The sequence below is a fragment of the Mustela putorius genome, unplaced genomic scaffold, assembly GCF_011764305.1.
Source record: "Mustela putorius furo isolate JIRA1106 unplaced genomic scaffold, ASM1176430v1.1 tig00003853_pilon_pilon_pilon, whole genome shotgun sequence".
NCBI classification, from domain to species: Eukaryota; Metazoa; Chordata; class Mammalia; order Carnivora; family Mustelidae; genus Mustela; species Mustela putorius.
Window position 1 is genome coordinate 20,753,487 of NW_025422005.1, and position 20,113 is coordinate 20,773,599.

Genomic DNA, 20,113 nt, shown 5'->3' on the forward strand with positions numbered 1-20,113 from the left:
CTTTCGATGAATGGCTTTTCCAGGGACTCCACCATTAAGATGTATTCCCCGTGCCTGGTACATTTTAAGGTGGAGCTCTCCCGGAGGCCAGGGGGACAAGGCTGTGCCCTTTAATCTCCAAAGATCTGGGGTTCAGCTCTGTAATTAGCACCAGCTCTCCTAACCCTAACCAGTCCCTGCAGGAACTGAAAAGCTGAAGAACATACTTGGGAGGGATTTCACACCCGGCTCACCGGCCCAGCCCGGTGAAGTCCCGTTTCATCACGCAGCCCTAATGACTCTCTTGGCTGTCACTCTCGGCTGATATTGCCAACAATCTGACTAACCCCTTTTGCAAAAGTTTGCAGCATTCATCCGGGGCTGACTACAGCTCCCAGAGTTCCTGGGCGCTTCCCGGTGCCGATTGGCCGAACCGTCGGCTCCAGGGGACCGTGTCGCCCCCGCCTCCCCGGGAAACAGGCATCTGATTGGCTGCGGCTCGGGGCTTTTGTGTCCCCGCCCTCCCCCGGGGACCGCAGCAGGCTGAGCGGCGCTGCTAGTGTCAGAGCCCGGCGAGCGCTGGCAGTTCCGCGGCGGGGATGCTGAAGATCGCTGGTTTGGCGAGCAGCTGTGGCCACTGCGGACTTCCGAGGCACTCCGGGCCGTGAAAACCCCTGGGCCGAGGCCAATCCCAGGCTCCCGAAGCCATTCACCGTTCTAGAAGCCGGCCGAGGGGAGAGTCCGGCGGAGGAGCTGCTGTCCGCGGATTCTGGGCTTTCGGAGGGTTCTGGAACCCCGAGAGACACCCCGGGGCTCTAGAACCTCCCCAGCGGCCCCCAGTCCCCGCTTCCTGTGTGCGTCCGTCCCAAACCCCCTCGGGTGCACGGGTCACCGGCGAGCCGTGGCCGGATCCTGGCACACACCATGATCGTTGCAGACTCCGAGTGCCGCGCAGAGCTGAAGGGCTACCTGCCGTTCGCCCCGAGCGGCGGCGGCCCCGGGGCCGGAGAGGTAAGCAGCGGCCGAGCGACGCCACTCTTCCTTTGAGCCCCGAGCTGCAGCCGAGCTTCGGGCTGTCCCGAGCTGAGTCTATGCGCACCCCCCACCCCTCCATAACGCCCCGGGCTCGACGAGGGGGAGCGGAGCGCGTAACCTAGGAATGGGGTTGCATCAACCGGCTGTCTCGGCCCTCTCCGCCCCCTCCCCCCGGGGCTGTGGAACCTTCCCTGGCTCCCTCGGACTCCTGGCCAATAAGAGGGGAGCCTTCTCGAGGTTATCCTGGGTTTGGGCTCTTGACGGGAGAATCTTCAAGTCCAGGCAAATCCCGGCGGCTGCGGCCCGACCACTCCTCCTCCCCGCCCCCTTCCGCGGATTCCCTTCCTCTAGGCTGGGGCTGGCGCGCGGAGGGCTCTTTCTAGGATACGTTCCCATTCCAGTCTCCCAGGGCAGGCATCGAGGCACCTGGGACGTGCCAGGGAAGGTCGACCTCGACCCCCACCCACACCTGCACCCCCGATTTGGAGCAGGGGAGCGCGGGCGTTCCGGGGCCTTGGCTGGCTGCGGGGTGCGCGGCGGCGGCCGAAGCTGGGGGATAAGGGGAGAAACTCTGGGCGCGGCCCGCGCGTATTAGGCTGCGCCCTACTAAGTGGTCTGAGGTCGCAAAAGTTTGTTTCGCAGGGACTCTAAGCAGTGAAGCGAGGAATGGGCTGGGCCTAATCTGACACGCCTCCTGCTCCCCCCCCCCCCAACACATCTATCTTACCATTTCTTAAGCACCTACCAGATGCTGGTCTCCGGGTTTTGCCTTTTCTGAGTCCTCAGGACTAAACTAGCAAAATAGGAGCTATGCTGTGGCCTCGTTTTCCAGGATGAGGAAATTGAGGCCCAGAAGGGGCTGTGGAGAGCCTTCCTTCACTAGTCCCACCAAGTAGCTCATTCTTTGGCCTGGGCTTCTCTAGGATTCCCTAGGGTGCTTGGCATTACAGAGAGTTTTGCTTGTTTTACTTTCCAGTCCTGGAGCTTGGAGCAAGTGTATTGCTGGGCCTGGGAGTGCGACAAGTGCTAGTCCTTAACTGTGTGACCCTGGGAAAATCGCTGCCTTCTCTGAGCCACTTGGTTTCTAGGAGGTCTTACCTCCAATGGTGGATGGTTCGTGTCCTGGGTTTTCTGTGAGCTTGTTATCCTTCCCCATCATGTTTTTAAGATTTTTTAATACTTTTAAAAATATATTTTATTTATTTATTTGTCAGAGAGAGAGATCACAAGCAGGCAGGCAGAGGGGGGGGGGGAAGCAGGCTCCCCGCTTAGCAGAGAGCCCAATGCAGGGCTTGATCCCAGGACTCTGACATAATGACCTGAGCCACCCAGGCGCCCCTTCCCGAACGTCATGGTTTGAGAACTCCTGGTGGAGGAATGAAACCCACTCCTGTCATTTCTCTGCCCAGTGGCACCCAGTCACTTTACTCGGAGTCCATTTCTTTCTGGTGGGGGCTAGGGGGGACTCGTATTATCACTGAGGATCCCTGCCCCTAGAGGGGAGGTGCTGGGTTCATATCTCAGTCCTCCCATTCACTTGCTGTGTAACCTGACCCAAGTGATCGTTGCTCCCGTCTGCAGTTTCTTCCCGTGGATATTTGATAGCATCTCTGAGGATTGTTGGGAGAAATGACAGAATACAAGCAAAAGCTAAAGCACAGTGCCTGAAACACAGTAACTGAGTCGGAGATGCTGGGTATCGTTAGAATGTGGTCATTTCCCTTTCCCCAGAGTGTGTCACAATGGGGTGCCTGAACCTGTCCCTCTTGCCTGAGGGGAGAGTTGGCCCATCCCTCTCTGGGAAGTGGCCTGGGGAGAAGAGATGCCCCAGGTGGTCTGGGCAGGCTCTAAGGGAGTGGCCTTTAGATGGAAGCCACCTGTCAGCAAGGGAAAGATGGTGATATCTGAACACTTTCCGCATAACTCTTCTCTCAAGAAAAAGAGGTCCTTGGCAAGATGCCTGCTTTATGCAGAATCGTTAGAAGACAGTAGGGCACTGAACTTAACAGAGCCTGATGCCCAAGGGACACCCAGATAAATAGACCCCTCAAGTCCCATCACTTCACTACATGCCCTTAACCTAAAGGGGTCAAGACCTGCAGACTCCAGGACTTCATTCTAGGACTGGTAGTATGTATTTAGAGCCCTATTGGGCTCTAGAATCACTTCCTCAAACATCACTTCCTCAGGGAAGCTTTCCCTCCCTCACCCGATAAGTCCTTCTACATACCTTACTTCAGTCCCTCTTCTCAGAGGCTGGAGCGTTAATCCCAATTATAATGTAACAGTCATGTGATCAGCATTTTGCATGTCTCCTGTGTTAGACTAGAAACACTCTGTAGGTCACATCCCCAGCATGGTTCTTCGCCCCTACTAAATGCTCCTCTTAACCCCCTTTTGGCTTAACTGACCCTCGTGACCTGTGCGTGCTTCAAAGTCAGATATGAGCTGTGCACATCTGGAGCAGGACTCCAAAAGAGCCTCAGTGAGCTGTCTCTGAAGAAGGAAAAATAAGCCCTGTTTCCCTCAGGGTAGTTGTGAGAAATCAGCCAGATCGGCTGTGTAAAAGCACTTAGCCTAGGGCCCGGCCCTTGGCACTGATCATACCCTCTCCTTCCAAGGCTGGAGGTAGCAGGCTGCTTGGGCTACGGGGTCTCCCTTTCCTGTGTAAACTCAGGCAGGTACTTGAGTTCTGCAGACAGCTGCCCGAGGAGTGGGGTGCTGGAAGTCTCTGCCCCTTCCCAGCTGGCAGTGGGACTTCATAGGTGTGTGTAGCTGAGTCCTGGGATGGGGGTTGCAGGCTCTGGATAGGATACCAAGAATAAAGTCCGGGGCTGCTCCAAGAGACTGTTGTGGGTGGTGGATAGAACCCTTGGAAGCCAAACCGAACCAAGTTCACATCTCAGGCTGGCCACTTGTCGGCTGGTGCTTAACCTTTGGACTCTTAATCCTTCTGTGGGTGCAACAGAGTCCCCCACCCCCCACCCCAAAACTGATGAAGAGTAGATGGAACCCGTGTGCAGATGCCTGAGCTAATATAAAAGATAACATTGAGCAAGTGTCTAAATTAGGCACCAGGCACTGAGCTTGAAGGGTGATTATCCTCTTTTTACAACTTGCCTGAAGCCTTCCCTGCTCAGTGCCCCCGAGAGCACTGTCTGACTTCAGTGTTACTGAAGATCCAGTGTGTGCCCTCCAAGGGAGAAAAAACCCAGTATCCAGGTGCCGTGACCGGGAGTCGTGGATCCCCGGGAACATGGGCAGGGAGGAGGAGCTTCTCCTGGTAAACCGCAGGTGCAAAGCCTGACTTGACCCCTTTGAGATGTAATCATCATCCTTAGGAAGAGGAGTCGAGCCTACATCGAAGGGCAGGTGAAATGCCTGGCTGATAGTAATCAGTGGTGCTACCTACCATTGGCTGTTGTGACTTCCAACCTCAGGAAATAGGAGAGGGCTGATTTGGAGTCATCATCTCTTGGCAGCAGGACCCTGTCCTGTCTGCTTCCCCTAAAGTTCTGGGTGTCAGGGTCAGAGAAGCTTTCAGGGTATTGGAGCTCTGGATTGGAATCTATGTGGTCTTGCTTTCAGGATTTTGTATTTTCTGTTCCCTTCGGCTGGAATGCTGGCCCCCTAGATCTTTATGGGCCCTGCTGCCTTCTCATCAACTCATTTAGATATTTGATATTTAGATATCAACGCAAAGATTACGTCCCCTGTATCTTTCCCTGTCTCCTCAGACTAATATATGGTACACCTCCACCCCATCATACACTCTCATTGCTCTATTTCATTTACTTTATGCAATCTGTGCTTTGAAACCCTACTCATCATCTGTCAGTCTCCTTTAGATCATAAATTCTCTGAAAGCGGAGACTGTCTTTTCATTCCTGTTCTCTAGCTGCCTGCATTGTAGTCATCAAAAATATTTGTTGAATGAACAAATTAATTCTGGTTCCACCTGGAAAGCACTTAGCACGGTGACTTACACTTGAGAAAATGATCGATAAAGGGTGGGAAACAGTGGCCCTCCACCCTGGCTATAAATGATGCTGGACCCCACCCAGTTAAATTAGAATTGCTGGAGGTGGGACCTTGGCACTGGCATCTTTTTAAAAGCTTCTCAAAGGGGTTTTGTGCTGCTCCCGCTGAAAAGCCCTTGTTTGAAATTACAAGGAGGTGGAGGTTAACGATTGCCAACTACTGACTTTTATTAAGTGTTCTGGCAACAGAGGTACTGAGGTAATGGCTATGGGGCATTATCTCATTAAATCCTCATGACTGCCCAGTGAAAGTGGGTACTATTATTCCCATTATTTGGTAGGGAAACTATAGACTCCATAGGTAGCGGATAATAGGTATGGAGTTAACCCATGGGCCCAGGTATCCCAGGCCAAGAGCCTGTATCTTTTCTTTATTTTTTTTTTTTTAAAGATTTTATTTATTTGCCAGAGATAGAGAGAGTACACACAAGCAGGCAGAGAGGCAGGCAGAGGAAGGAGCCCGATGCGGGACTCGATCCCAGGACCTTGGGATCATGACCCGAGCCACCCAGGCGTCCCGAGCCTGTATCTTTTAAATGTACTCCACAATCATCATCATGGCTGTTACCATGATCGCCATCATCATCATCAGGACTGAACGTGGTGGGTCCAGACCTATCACCTGGAGTCCCACAGGTATCAGTTCCTTGCCTTGACCAGTCCTGAGGCAAGTTTTAAAGTATGAAGGGGTTCCCAAGGCTGTTCCCTGTACCTCACCAGTACCCTGGGGGGGGTTCTCCAGCGCCCCCCCCCCCCAGCTGTCTCCTGCCCTCCCCAGGCTGTGGTTTTCTATCTGTCCTCAGGTCCCCTGAGGGAGAGGTCTGGGTTGTGGAGTCAGCAGTCCTTATCTCCCACTAGACAGAGCTGTTAACCTTTTTTTCTTTGGTGAGGGAGGAGGGACGCTGAATGAGTACTTGGAGATTGCTGGGATTTCTGTGCTGGACTTGGACCAGCCAGCCCTGGTAGCACCCAGAAGTGTGGGCTGAAAGGGGCCTGAGCAATTAGCCCAGCTGCATTAAGGCCCAGAGAGTCTAAGTCACTTTCTCAAAGTCACACAGCAAGTTAGTAGTAGAATTGATACCAGGACCTGGGACTTCCAGATCCCTTTGTTCCTTCTGTGTAGTCTTTGAGAGTCCCAGAGTTCTGCCTCCCTCCAGGGTCTTTTGGCCTGGTGAGAAGGAAGGTTCGATTATAATCTTTAGCCTCTGGAGACCTGGAGATGGATACTCAGTCTGGTTTCCAATGAGGAGGGGAGAGTTAGGGGGACACTCTCTGTGTTCAGTGAGGGTGTGACTCTGGTTTGGGTAAACTGTTTCCAAGGCCAGTACTGAGAGCCCCCTTCCCAAATCAATAAATAAAACATCCTCTCTGAACCCCACTTCCCAGACTAGGAGCAGATTTAGTGAGTACGTGACTGATGGTTTCCAAAGAGGCATTAGAATAGTTGTACCAGCAGCCTTCTGTGCCCTGCTTTGAATCCTTCTACTCTGCTCTGCTTTCTCATACCAACCCTAACAGGTTGGTATGAATGACCTGGCCCCACTCTCCACAAAACGTGACGTGGCAGTAGGGAGACCTGAATCACACAATCGCAAGACAATGTTTTCAGAAGCAAAAGCACCAGGAATTGTAGGGTCACAGCCTAGGGTCAGAAGAAGGTTTCCAGACCCTGGAAGACTGTGAGTTAGTTTTGCAAAAGGAATGACCAGTGGGAGCACAGTAGGCCTGAAACTCTCATTTCCTTGGAAGGTTATGGGAGCTAGAGGCAGGGTTTTAAGCCCGTTGCTCAAATTTGCACTTAAGAAATATTCCTTTGGCTGCAGAAAGTTTGCCCTCCTAGAAACCACTAGTGTCATGGACTCACTGCATGGGCTCCTTGTTCTAGAGGTGTCACTCAGGCAGGATGTTTTCTTTATTCATTAATTTGGGAGAGTATCAGTAGGAGAGGGCAGGGCAGTGGTGGCAGGGAGACCATGGGTGAGGCTGTTGGCTGCGGGGTGAGGGTGGGGTCCAGACAAGAGATGGTTATAGTCTATGAGGTGGTGGGAGGGATGGAGACGTGACCACAGAAAACAGCTGGGGCTTCGATTAGGATCCATAGGAATCTAAGGTGCTTGCTAATCTGGCTACAGGATGCAAAACGAGGGGGTTTCTTGGGATCTCCAGGGCTTCTCAAAGGGTGGCCTCCTAAAGATGTGCACCATGGTGGCTGTATATTTCCCTTCCCCACACCCCTCCCACCCAAAACTGGGGCTCCCAGTTCCGGAAGAACTCAGCCTGTGGGGTGAGCCTTCTTGCTTACCCTTTCTCCACCTGCCAGCAGGTGGTTATCTCCCACCTGACTCCTTCCCGCAGGGTGCACCAAAAGGGTGGTTTTAAAAGCTCAGCGTGAGGGCACCTGGGTGACTCAGTGTGTTAACCCTCTGCCTTTGGCTCGGGTCATGATCTCAGGGTCTGGGGATATCGAGCCCCGCATCAAGCTCCCTGCCCATCGGGGAGCCTACTTCCCTCTCTCTCTGCCTGCTGCTCTGTCTACTTGTGATCTCTCTCTCTCTCTCTGTCAAATAAATAAAATCTTTAAAAACAACAACAAAAAAAGCTCAGCATGGCCTGTTGCGTAGAAGGAGAAAGCTGGAGAGAGAACTCTACTCCTAGTCCTCCCTTCTACCTCCAGTAACTGTGATGTGATTCCTTCTAGGAGCAGAGGGAAAGCCGGGCTCGGCGAGGTCCCCGAGGGCCCAGTGCCTTCATCCCGGTAGAGGAGGTAAGCGTGCAGGGGGTAAGGACTTCTTGGTTCTTGGGAAGAAAGGACATGGGACATTGTGTGGGTGGAGGTCTTTTCCTGTCTCTTGAAATAGTAGCTTCAGGTTCCTGACTCATTTAACCCACAAACAGCTCTCTGAAGTATGCATATCAGACGTTGCTGGGAAGAAACAGGCTCAAAGAGATAATGTGATAATGACGCAGCTAGGTAATGACAAACTTTTTTGATTCCCCAGAGCGAGGCCTATTCTTTAAAAAGACAGAACTGTCTATATTAACTGTTCCTCCTTGACTATATATATATATGACATTTTTTTCTTAACTTGAAGAGTAATATTATATTCATTATAAGAAAAATTTTAATGCCTCAGAAAGCTCTAGTCTCCTGTAATCTTGCCTCCCACAGAGGTAATCACTATTCCTTAACATTCATCACTGTTTCTTGGACTTCTTGTCATACGGAACCAAGGTCATGGTTTACAACATTTGGGGAGGAGGGGGTTATTGCTGTATTCTTTATTTTTGTCACTTAATACAAGTGATACCTTTCATCCACTGAGTCAGATCATTCATTCATTTATTTAACAGATATCTGTTGAATGATTAATCTGTGTCAGGCACTGTTGTAGGTGTTGGGGATACAGCAGAGAACAAGTCAGACAAAAATCCTTGCCGTCAGCTGACGTTCTAGGATGGGGTCGATGGTGGCAGGGACACCTTTGAAATACATTCCCAGGAAAATTCTAAAAATAAGTTTCCTCCTATTTCTTTGGCCTTCGGTGAACAAAAATAAATGTTTTGTTTTGTCATCCTGTTTGCTCTCCTAAATGTGTAGCCAGGTAGTTAATGAGCTGTTAACAAATGTCTAACCTACCCCCCCCCCCACTTCCCTCTCCACCCTTGGTAAATGGAAAGCAAACAACCACCTGCTGATTATTTGTATCTAGCCCAGAATTTTCAACTCAAGTATTGTTCTCATATTTTATTTTTTCATTTGTAAATAATCGGTCCTCTTTTATAATGGAGGAAATAAATGGGCCTTTTTGGCAATCTGGATTTGAATCCACGTTCTGTCATTTGCTAGATCTGTAACCTGAGCAAGGAAATCACTTAATGAATTATCTTTTCCTCCCCTATTTTCCTTTTTTTTTGGACATGGTGGTCATTTTGGGTGTCTTGGCTTTTACAGTCCCAACACAATGAGGGCGTTGGTCTCTTTGGTGCGGAGAGCGGGCCTGGAACCCACCCTCTCGCCTTGGTTTGGCAGGTCCTTCAGGAGGGACCAGAGAGCCTGGAGCAGCACCTGAGGCTTGAGGCACTGATGTCCTTGGGGCGGGTGGACAACCTGGCTGTGGTGATGGGCCTGCACCCTGACTACCTTAACTGCTTCTGGCGCCTGCACTACCTCCTGTTGCACACAGATGGGCCTCTCGCCAGCTCCTGGCGCCACTACATTGCCATCATGGTAAGTCTGTTGGAGCCCAGCCCTTGTACAGTTGGCCACGTGGGGGGATTTGGTCTTTAGGTCTCTTTGCTGGGCGCTTCTTGAACCTATTTCAGAGGCTGGGAGGAGAGGCTGTCCAGAGCAGAGGAAAGCCCTAACTATCGGATCATCCACAGAATTCTGGATTCTGAAGAGAGGCTTTTTTTTTTTTTTTTTTTTTTTTTTTTTTTTTTTAAATTAAGTAAGCTCTACTGCCGGGATGGAGCTCAGTGTGGGGCTTGAACTCATGACCCTGAGATAGATCAAGACCTGAGCAGATATCGAGAGTTGGATGCTTAATCAACAGAGTCACCCGGGTGCCCCAGAGAGAGGCATTTTAGTCAGAATCAGAAAACTGAGGCATGAAAGAGTCAGGTGACCTGCCCACGGGAGGACAGCACACTAGTGCAGCTGGGGTTAGGACCTAAGTGTCCTGCCTCTCTGGCAATAGTGAGGCCCGCCATTCCTCCCTCCATGGGGTATCCACCCTGAACAAGGCTCTGTCCACCCTTTCCACAGGCTGCTGCCCGCCACCAGTGTTCCTACTTGGTGGGTTCCCACATGGCCGAGTTTCTGCAGACTGGCGGTGACCCTGAGTGGCTGCTTGGTCTCCACCGGGCCCCCGAGAAGCTACGCAAGCTCAGTGAGATCAACAAGTTGCTGGCACACCGGCCGTGGCTCATCACCAAGGAGCACATCCAGGTGCCGTGGGCAGAGAGGCACAGGGAGCACGAGGGCCGGGCTGGGGCATGTCAGGCAGTCAGCCCAGGGCCAGGCATTGAGCAAGTCTGCGCTTCTTTCCTCTCCAGGCCTTGCTGAAGACAGGCGAGCACAGCTGGTCTCTGGCCGAGCTCATCCAGGCCCTGGTCCTGCTCACCCACTGCCACTCACTGGCCTCCTTCGTGTTTGGCTGTGGCATCCTCCCTGAGGGGGACTCCGAAGGCAGCCCTGCCCCGCAAGCACCTTCACCCCCCAGTGAGCAGAGCAGCCCCCCCAGCAGGGACCCACTGAACAGCTCTGGGGTAAGTAATGGGTCCAGGTCTTGTGGGGAGAGGAAGCTCGCGTGGCCTCTGGTCCTCGGATGGAAGCCACTGCTTCCCTGTCTCACACTGAGGGACCTCAGAAAAGTTAGTTGACTTTGAGACTCTGTTTCCTCATCTGTGAAATGAGGCTAAAGACCCCTACTTCGCAGCGGTGGTGAGGAGTAAATGGTGGATCCCTCAGCATGTTGTATCAGAGGCTTAATGTCTCCTGGGTATTAGCCCTTTACAGATACAAAGTTTGCCTCTTACTCTATAAAGCAGCCTTGTTTGTTTTAATATAAATTTATAGGTACTTTAACAATCCCTTTCCTGTGCAGGAAGTTGATGCTTAGAGAAGACAGGCCTGTCCCATAGCTTCTTAAACTTTGCTTTAGAAGACAGGCCTCACGAGCCGCCCAGCTCCATGGCTGCCTCAGGAGGCAGGAGGCCTTTGCGATCACTCAGGAAGGCCTGGCTTGTGGGAAGGATGTGTGGGGTTTCCTGGGGCTGAGGAGTAAACGGTCGCTGCTGGGTCCCTCCTCCAGGGCTTTGAGGCTGCCCGGGATGTGGAAGCTTTGATGGAACGCATGAGGCAGCTGCAAGAGAGCCTGTTACGGGATGAGGGAGCATCCCAGGAGGAGATGGAGAGCCGCTTTGAGCTGGAGAAGTCAGAGAGCCTTCTGGTGACTCCCTCAGGTACAGGATCGCAGGCATCCCAGGTCCAGGGTCTTCCCCTTCTGACACCATCTCTGCTGGGGAGTAGGCAGCTCCGTGCATGGCAACGCTTGTATTTTGAAGGCGGCCATGTCTCAACCACTTCTTCTAAGAGGTTCCGAGCATGGGCTTTAGGGTCAGATCTGGGTGAGAATGGTGACCTGTCAGCCCTTCTAGCAGTGTAACCCCCTGATAAGTTACTTCCTGTCTCAGGGCCTCCGTCTCCTCCCATTTGAAGGATTGGTTTGTGAGGTAAATGGGACAATGGAAGCAAAGCTCTTAGCACAGAGTAAATGGCTTCACAAATGACTAGGGTTGCCAGAGTTGCTGTTCCTATTACCAGGGGCCTCATCCCCCAGGTCCGTGGGCCTGCCTCAGCTCCCTCCAGCCACCAGTGATTAATCACGAGTAGGTACCCTGTACTCCATGCCTTGGCCTCACTGTGGCCTCTCTCTGACATCCTTAGCTGACATCCTGGAGCCCTCTCCACACCCAGACATGCTGTGCTTTGTGGAAGACCCCACGTTTGGATATGAGGACTTCACCCGGCGAGGGGCTGAGGCGCCCCCCACCTTCCGTGCCCAGGTAGGCCCTCCGGGCTCTTCTTGGTATCACTCTGGGTTTACAAACAAGCAGGGGCTGGATGGGTGGAGTGGTTGGAGAGTCAGGCACCTTCTCCTTCAAGATTCCATGAGGGAAACAGAAGACCTTAGATCCTGACAGGGCCCATCTCTGCCCTAAGCTCAGGGGATCCTGATCACAGGGAGAAGACCATCACCAAGGTGGATTCTCAATGGCTTCTTAGGCCCAAACCAAGCAGCAGGTTAGATTTGTGGGGCGGGAAAGGGACGTTATAGAGAGCAAAGTTGTGCTCCAGAGGATGGGGTCTGTGTGGCCAGACTTGGGCCCCCGAGATTACTCCCTGACCCCTTTCCACATTTCTCAGGATTACACCTGGGAAGACCATGGCTATTCATTGATCCAGCGGCTTTACCCGGAGGGTGGGCAGCTGCTGGATGAGAAGTTCCAGGCAGCCTACAGCCTCACTTACAACACCATTGCCATGCACAGCGGGGTGGACACGTCCGTGCTCCGCAGGGCCATCTGGAATTACATCCACTGTGTGTTTGGTATCAGGTGAGCTCACGGCCCCTCTTCCAGCGCATGTGCACAAGTCCTCAGGCTGAGCTCAAGAGCTTCATTCCTTTTCTATTTTGTTCTTTCATTTTCCCTTCCTCTTGCCTATACTGTTTTTCTTTTTTTTTTCTTTCTTTTTTTTTTTTTTTTTGCCTATACTGTTTTTCAAAGCAAATTTATTTCATTGCCGATTATAAATAATACTACATGTGTGGACCGTTTGAAGCTTGGAGATGAAACTCTTTCATCCCACCCCCTAGAGTGAGAGAGAGAGGGAAGGGAGAGTGTATTTCCATTCCAAATGGGACTTCTTCTCTTACAGTAAATAAGGACAACATAAATGCACGTCGGTAGGAGACTTTAAATAACGTTATATCCACCCAGTGAAGAAGTATACAGCTATTACAAATTATAATAATGGTCTCTTTATATTGCTATGGGAAATTGTTCAAAATGTGTTGAGAAGAAAGAAAGCTGGTTACCAACCAGAATCTTCCTTTTGTTTCCCTCTTTTTTTTTTTTGCTAAAAATGTGTGCGTACATGGAAAATGTGTGGAAGGCTACACACTAAAATGTTAATTAATAATGGTTGTCTCTGGATAGTGTGTGATTAATTACATTTTCATTTCATTACCTAAGTGTTTCCTGATTTTGTTTTTAGAGGTTATTTATTTGACAGATCACAAGTAGGCAGAGAGGCAGGCAGACGGTAAAGGGGAAGCAGGCCCCCTACTGAGCAGAGAGCCCCACGCAGGCTTAACCCACTGAACCACCCAGGCGCCCCACGTTTCCTGAGTTTTTAAGTAGATTTTTTAAATTGATGGAATCATGCTTGATATATTCTACAACTGGCTTTTTTTCACCTAATAATCTGTTATGAACTGCCTTTCTTGTCAGGATGAATAGATCTTTTTATGCTTTTTTTTTTTAGATTTTATTTATTTATTTTAGAGAGGGAGTGAACAAGAGAGAGCACGAGCAGTGGGGAGGGCAGGGGCATAGAAAGAAGTAAGTTCCCCACTGAGCAGGGAACCTGATGTGGGATTCATTCCCAGGAGCCTGGGATCATGACCTGAGTCGAAGGCAGATGCTTAACCAACTGAGCCACCCAGGTACCCCTCCTTTATGCTTTTTAACCACTGTGTGGTGTTCCGTTATGGAGGTAGCCTAACTCAACCACTTTCCAGTTATAACTAGTTCACTGTTTTTCATTATTAAAAACATCATGTGCACTGACTAGCCTCACACTAAGTCTTTGTAGATGAGCTCTAGGTATGAAATTACTTGTCAAGAATATACACAGACCAATTTTTAAAAAATTTTTTAAATTTATTTTTTGGAGGGCAGGGAAGGGGAGAAAGAGAACTTTAAGCAGGCACCATGCCCTGTGTGAGCCCAACCTGGGGCTCTGTCCCACAACCCTGAAATCATAACATGAGCTGAAATCAAGAGTCAGAGGCTTAACTGACTGAGCCACCCAGGCACCGCCCCCCCAATTTTATTTGTTTGTTTATTTGTTTATTTATTTAAGTAGGCTCCATGCCCAGGGTGGAGCCCAATGCAGGGCTTGAACCCCCAACCCTGAGATCAAGACATGAGCTGAGATCAAGAGTCAGACGCTTAACCAACTGAGCCACCCAGAACGATATATATATATTTCTTAATTTGAAGAAATCTCATTCTGATAACATTGTGGGAAATTCAAAGAATTAAGGAACCAAAAAAACCCTTTCCCCAAATTCAGCTACTTCACAACCACATCCACATCCTGTGACATTCTTTCTCGGTTGCTTTTCTTCTTTCTAATGTAGTTGCTTTGTGTAGTTGGAGTTATGATGGTTATTACATTTTTTAAAATGTATGTTTGATGTTTCTAAAGAGAAACAACTAGATTTATAGTAAATCTAGAAAACAGAAACAACAGGGGTGCCTGGGTGGCTCAGTGGGTTGAGCCTCTGCCTTCAGCTCAGGTCATGATCCTGGGGTCCTGGAATTGAGTCCTGCATCGGGCTCTCTGCTCAGTGGGGAGCCTGCTTCCCCCCTATCTCCCTCTGCCTGCCTTTCTGCTAATTGTGGTTTCTTTGTCAAATAAATAAATAAAATCTTTTAAAATTAAAAGAAAAAAAAAGGAAGCAGAAATAACAACAAAAAGAAATAGAAATCATCCATGATCCTGCCTACTCTTATTATTGTCAAGTAGTTCTCTCCTGTCTTTTTTCCACAAACAAATAACCAAAAAAAGACATAATTTTACAAACATAGGATTTTTCTCCCTCCTCATTTCACTTATTTTACTCATGTAATCAATTGTGGGCATATTTTAATGAACACATGATCTGGCTTTTCTCATTTAATGGCTTATTCCAAGCATCAAAAAAGTCTGAAATTTTTAGAAAGGTCAATGTTCCCTGTGGAAAAATGTGTGTTTATGTATTCCTAGCTGTAAATTCTGTTTCACTGAGTAGATTCAGTTGTGCTTAATTGAGTGTCCTCTTGCCGATCATTGACAGTTTTCCAGTCCTGGGGAGTTGGAGGAGGGATGGGCATCTTAGAATGTGGCCCAGGCTGCTTCTGCCCAGCTCACAGGTCAGGGTCTCCCTCGCCCCACATTCTCCAACATGGTCCTCACTCCTATGCCATTGTCTACTGAATCTGTCCTACAGTTTTCTACCAATCTTCTCCATCCACACAGATCTCTGATGACTCACTGGCTTACTGGGCTGGAGAGTGACAAAGTGGCTTCTAGACTTGTCACCAACTTGCTCTCTGACTTAGAACAAGTTAATTACCTTCTCTAGGTCTTAGTTTGCTCATCCATGAAATGAGTACCACTTCTTTTTCTCTTTCTCTCTTCCTTCTCCAGGGAAATCCTTTGTACTGTCCCGTCCATGGCCTTTCCTATAGTGAATATGACCTTGGAGCTGGGCAGAGCTGGGTTTGAAATCCATTCCCAGGACAAATGACTTCACTTCTCTGAGTCTCCCTTTCAGCTATAAAATGGGCCCGATAAAAGCGGTGTATTATTATGTATAATAGTTCTGTATACAGCATATCTAGTGTTTCTGAGGATTCTCTGAGTATGCGTCCATACAGCACATGGCTCCTACTCAATGCAGCAGCTCGTTCTCGACATTCTTTGGAGTGGTCCCCGGCCAGTCTAGTGGCGTGCGATGTATGACATCAGCTATTTTTCTAAGAGGAACCAAGCTCCTTCTTGCTTCCTACTTTCTGCTTTTTCTTGCCACACTCTGTTCCTCCTTCTCTAGGGTGGGGGTAGGGGAGAGGAGTCACTTGGAGAGTGATGCTCTCGGGGCCTTTCCATCCAGATATGATGACTATGACTACGGGGAGGTAAACCAGCTCCTGGAACGGAACCTCAAGGTCTATATCAAGACTGTGGCCTGCTACCCCGAGAAGACCACGCGAAGAATGTACAACCTCTTCTGGAGGCACTTCCGCCACTCAGAGAAGGTACAGTGTGTTGGGTGGGGGTTGGGGCTGGTCAGGACCCGATGTGGGAACCCAGACTGAGCCTTCTGCTGCTTTGGATGCCTGGGTGTACCGTCCTGGCTTCAAGTCCTACTCCACTGTGTGGTTTCTCACTCCATTTACTCACCTGTAAAATGGGACTGTGCCTCACGGGGTCCTCAGCGGTAGCCGGGAGGACCTGGGTTCAAATCCAAACTGTATCACTCAGTAGCATGGTGACCTTGGGCCGGTCACTTTGCCCCCTAAGCTTGTTATCTTTACCGTGAGAGCAAACACTGCCTGCATGTCGGGGTTGCTGTGAGGGTGGGATGAGAACATGAGTGCCCAGGGCCAGCTCTTGTTTTTCATTTTGTGAGGTAAAGAGATGAGTCAGGCTGGGGATGAATGGGCTGGAAATTCCTCCGCTGCCATTGTAGCAATGTGCCCAGAGCCTTAGGAACCATCAGGGTGTCTATATGGAAGAGAAGGAAAGGCGAGTGGTCCTGGCACGTGGCAGTCTGGGAAGGTTGGGGATGGCCAGGAGTGACATCAGTTGCCCACAGGTCCTTGTCTGTGCCCCAGGTCCATGTGAACTTGCTGCTCCTGGAGGCCCGCATGCAGGCTGCCCTGCTCTACGCCCTCCGCGCCATCACCCGCTACATGACCTGACTGCGAGCAGGATCTGCACCCCGAGCAGCTGCCCCTGGGGGCATCCTCCTCCCTGCAAGGACTTCTCTGTCTGGAGACTGACCCGATCCCTTTCTGTCCCAGGCCCTCCCACCCCACTCTGGAGGTGGGCCTGTGTACGACGTGCAGCCCCTGAGCCGTACCCTCCCTTTCTCTCACTGGAATGGACAGGATCGTTGCACTGACTCTCGGATCACAGTTCTACCCTTGGGAGCTGGAAGGGGACTAGCAGATCCCCAGGGACCATGCCCTTCTTCCTGCCCCTAACCCCAGAGGCAGAGGGCACAGGAAGGGAAATGAGCTGAGCTCAGAGGCATGTCCCCAGCAGGCTGGGCCGCAGGCATCACCAGTCCTGTGGCCTTCCTGGCCTGGGAAGTCTCTGGCTGGGCCGAAGAGGAGAGGGACTAGTACCTCCAGGGACTGACACTCCAAGCAGCTTTGCCTTTCCTCCTCCTCCCTTGCTCCCAGATCGCGAAACCTCCTCCTTGCCATTCACCCGTCAATGTGAAAGTCAGTGTCACAGCGGGACTGTGTGTTCCGCTCCCCAAAAGCCTGTTCTGACAGGCAGTCGGAACACCCCTTTTCCCGGGTGGCCCTAACCCTGGTTTAGCACCTTTGACCTTTGACCTCCCCTTCACCCTCTTACCCATTTCCCCCCCTGCCTGCTGGTGGGAGGCCTCAGAAGAGAGACCAAGCCCCTCAAAAAAGTAGATTATCTCTAGAGAGTTTGGGGTGTCTGTGTGTCCCTTTGCCTTCCGAAGAGAAGGGAGTATTACCAGTGCTCTATTTCTGGTTCTTTCTGGGGGAGGTTCTTCGGGACCTCACCTCGATAGCCACAGTCAATGCCTGAGAGGAGGACAGGGCGAAATCTGTTCTCCCCAGAACCGCGCCAGCCCTGCAGAGGCCGGAACCCCCACTCTTCTGCCTCCCACGGCGCTGCCACAGACCTTGTCCACCAAGTGAGCCTTTCTGGGTGGCTTCAGGGTCAGAGTCAGGAGACCCCAAGGTTCTTGTCTGGGTCCTGCCCAAACTGGCCAGCTGACCGTGGCTACATTGCCAAACCTCTTCGACCTCCGCACAGATAGTTGCGAACGGGGGGCCGGGATTCTCTGTGATGTCTGAGTCTACTCTGGGCTGCTCAGGGCAACCTGCCAGCAGCAAACTGTAAATCTTGCAGAATCTCAAGAGGCCTCTGGGGATAGCCTGGCCTTGCAGGCAGTCTCCCCCAGCCGCCTTCCTAGGACAAACCCCCGACCCCAACCCCCATCCCCCATCCCCCATTCCCGTTTCTATCCCTGCCTTGATTTTAGGTGGATTGCTTGGAGGCAGAAGCAGCCAAGGACCGATCCCAGGCACTTTTCTGTAGCAAATAAGCTGTGAATGATGACGTCCCTTGCCCCTCTTCTGACAGTATGTGCCTCCTCTCTGCCCGGTGGGGAGGTGACTGAAGAAAGGCAGGGGACATGCTGCTGCTGCTGCTTCTGTACCCTCCTCTCTGGAGAGGGGTAGGAGAGGAGCCTGGTCAGTGTGCCACATTTCACACCCATGCAGGCATGGGGAAGCAACCGGCACCCCCTGTGGGCCTCAGAGCCCTCCCTGCAGTGAACCTGGGCAGGAGGGAAGAGGCCCCAGCATTGGGGTTTGGAGTCTAGAAGGGACATGATGACTCTGTAAATGTCCCCCGAGGTGGGTCGGGAGGGGGATCTAGTGTTCAAGTGCAGAAATCTTTGGCTTTGCTACCAGTTCTGTATGATGAAAAATAAAAGTTCACCGAGGTTTTGTTTTGTACTTCTTGTCAACGGGCTGTTTTTCCATTTGCAAGGGTCATGGTTCATCTCTTAGCATCAGCAGGGAGCTGGGGTTGCATCACGGACCTGACCTCAGCTACACTACCCTGCTGGGCACTTGTGTCCAGTGACTGCAGCTCTGGGAGTGGTTGGCATTGGAAGTCTATTCTGACCCACGGATGCCCAGCCCACCACTCATCTGTGGCTGGTCCAGCATTGCGGAGAAATAACGGCCATGTTAGTTTTCTCACTAAGCCTGGCCTTGGGCTGGGTATTTGGAGGCCATTTTTCTGAAACTGCAAGAGAATTTAGACCCAGGGGTATAAAGTGAAGTTGCTGAGGCCACATAGGTCTTCATTGGGGGAGCCAGGATTCCAACCAGGGTCTGCCTGACCCTGAGGCCTCAGCGTTTCAACTTGTTGCTTTTCCCGCTATGGGGCTCCCCTGTTGCAGAGGGAGGCTTTTGAGAATCTCTGGGAACCCAGCGTGTCCCTTGCCCAACCCCTTCCCTGCTTCTCATCACTTCTTCAGCACCAAGGAGACAGAACCAGCTGAGAAGGGTTAAATGGGGTCTCCTCATTGTACCAACACCATTTAGTAACTGTGTGATCTTGGTCAAGCTTCTCTGGGCACTGGGAACTCTAGTAAGCATATCAGGGAAACCACATTATGACTAAGAACCAAGACCTCTTCTGTTGGCCACCCACTTCCTCTAAACAGTACTGTCAAAAAATGAAAACTGGGTCTCCTCCAGGAAGCCTCCCCTGATTAACTCCATGTTTCCTTTCCCTTTACCCTCTTCATTTTTTGTGGTGGTCTATCTGCTTGTTCTTCCTTCTAAAGTCTTTTGAGAGGATGTGAGAGAACAAACCAGACTGGAATAGAAAACTTGGATTCTGGTCCTGACTTAGCCACTTACTACCCCTGGATTAGGGGAGAGGGTTAATGAGTTTCACTGGGCCTCAAATTTCCTCTGCCACAAAAATAGAGGCAATATGTCTTCAGTTCTCCAGGTTGCATTACTGAATGACTTTTGCCAAATGTTTTCATTTTTAAAAAATTTTTTAAAAGATTTTATTTATTTGAGAGAGAGAGAGCATGCGGACGAGCAGAGGGAAAGGCAGAGAGAGAAGCAAACTCCCTACTGAGCAGGGAGCCCAATGCAGGACTTGATCCCAGGATCCAGGGATCATGACCTGAACCAATGGCAGACCCTTAACTGACTGAGCCACGCAGGCACCCTTGCCAAATGTTTTCAAATTTAATATCTCAATCTTCACAACCCAGCGAGAAAGGAGTGGTGTTCCCATTGCAGGAACAGATGTGGAAAAGGAACGTCAAGTGAAAGTCTACGGGACACCAACTTAACAGTTACACCCAGGTTCAAATTCCAGCTTTGATTTTTAATGTCTGTCTCAACCGTAAACAAATTAGTTCAGTTCTCAATACTTATGGGCACAGGAGGGTTGTGTGGATTAAATAATGAAAAACACCCAGCACCGTGTAGGTGCCTGGCACTTAGCACCAGGGGGCCATTCAGTATTGAGATATCTGCTCAACATAACCCAACCTAGTATTTGAACCCTTGTCAGTCTGATTCTAGATCCTTGTTTTTCCCGCCCCCACCAACTCCCTAGGCCCTCAATCTGCAGGGTTTTTTTAAGTATGTTCGAATTAATTTGCATGTGGAATTAAAAACTCTGGGCTTCAGGTTGGATCACATTAATCTGTTTTAGGCTTCTGCATCTTGTGATCCAAGACCCGGACACACCTGTCCAGGTTGGAGTATATTCAAGATTGCTTGGGGCTCGAGTCTATGTTTGGCTTTTGAAGTCCTGCTGGGACTGAGGACTGCTGATAATGGGTAGAGGGAGGAGCTGGGTGAGTGCACTCCAGCGGTTCTCAACATTCACCAGAGCCCTGGGACAGATGGCATGAAGTGGTTCTCCAACGTTTTGCAACTTGGAACCTCCCAGAGGACCATGTTTGGAGGCAGAG

General features: G+C 50.7%; 1 protein-coding gene across 2 annotated transcripts; it reads left to right on the top strand.

The window, feature by feature from the left end:
- The first annotated feature begins 504 nt into the window (after window positions 1–504).
- On the top strand, window positions 505–18,116 carry SESN2 (sestrin 2). Of its 2 annotated transcripts, none has more exons than XM_045064049.1 (10): window positions 505–990; window positions 7,753–7,818; window positions 9,007–9,282; window positions 9,820–10,002; window positions 10,110–10,322; window positions 10,868–11,018; window positions 11,503–11,621; window positions 11,983–12,173; window positions 15,500–15,644; window positions 16,224–18,116. In XM_045064049.1, exons 1-10 carry the CDS (start codon window positions 904–906, stop codon window positions 16,308–16,310), a joined length of 1,518 nt encoding a protein of 505 aa, XP_044919984.1. In that variant the 5' UTR covers window positions 505–903; the 3' UTR covers window positions 16,311–18,116. The 2 variants fall into 2 exon arrangements, with proteins under 2 accessions (XP_044919984.1, XP_004741088.1); XM_004741031.3 differs by having other exon boundaries at window positions 506–990; window positions 9,085–9,282.
- Window positions 18,117–20,113: the final 1,997 nt, after the last annotated feature.

Coding starts and splice junctions, on each gene's coding strand:
- SESN2 (XM_045064049.1), top strand. CDS start 904: ATGATCGTTGCAGACTCCGAGTGCCGCGCAGAGCTGAAGGGCTACCTG. Junction 991..7,752: donor GCGGCCCCGGGGCCGGAGAG/GTAAGCAGCGGC, acceptor GATTCCTTCTAG/GAGCAGAGGGAAAGCCGGGC. Junction 11,019..11,502: donor CCTTCTGGTGACTCCCTCAG/GTACAGGATCGC, acceptor TGACATCCTTAG/CTGACATCCTGGAGCCCTCT.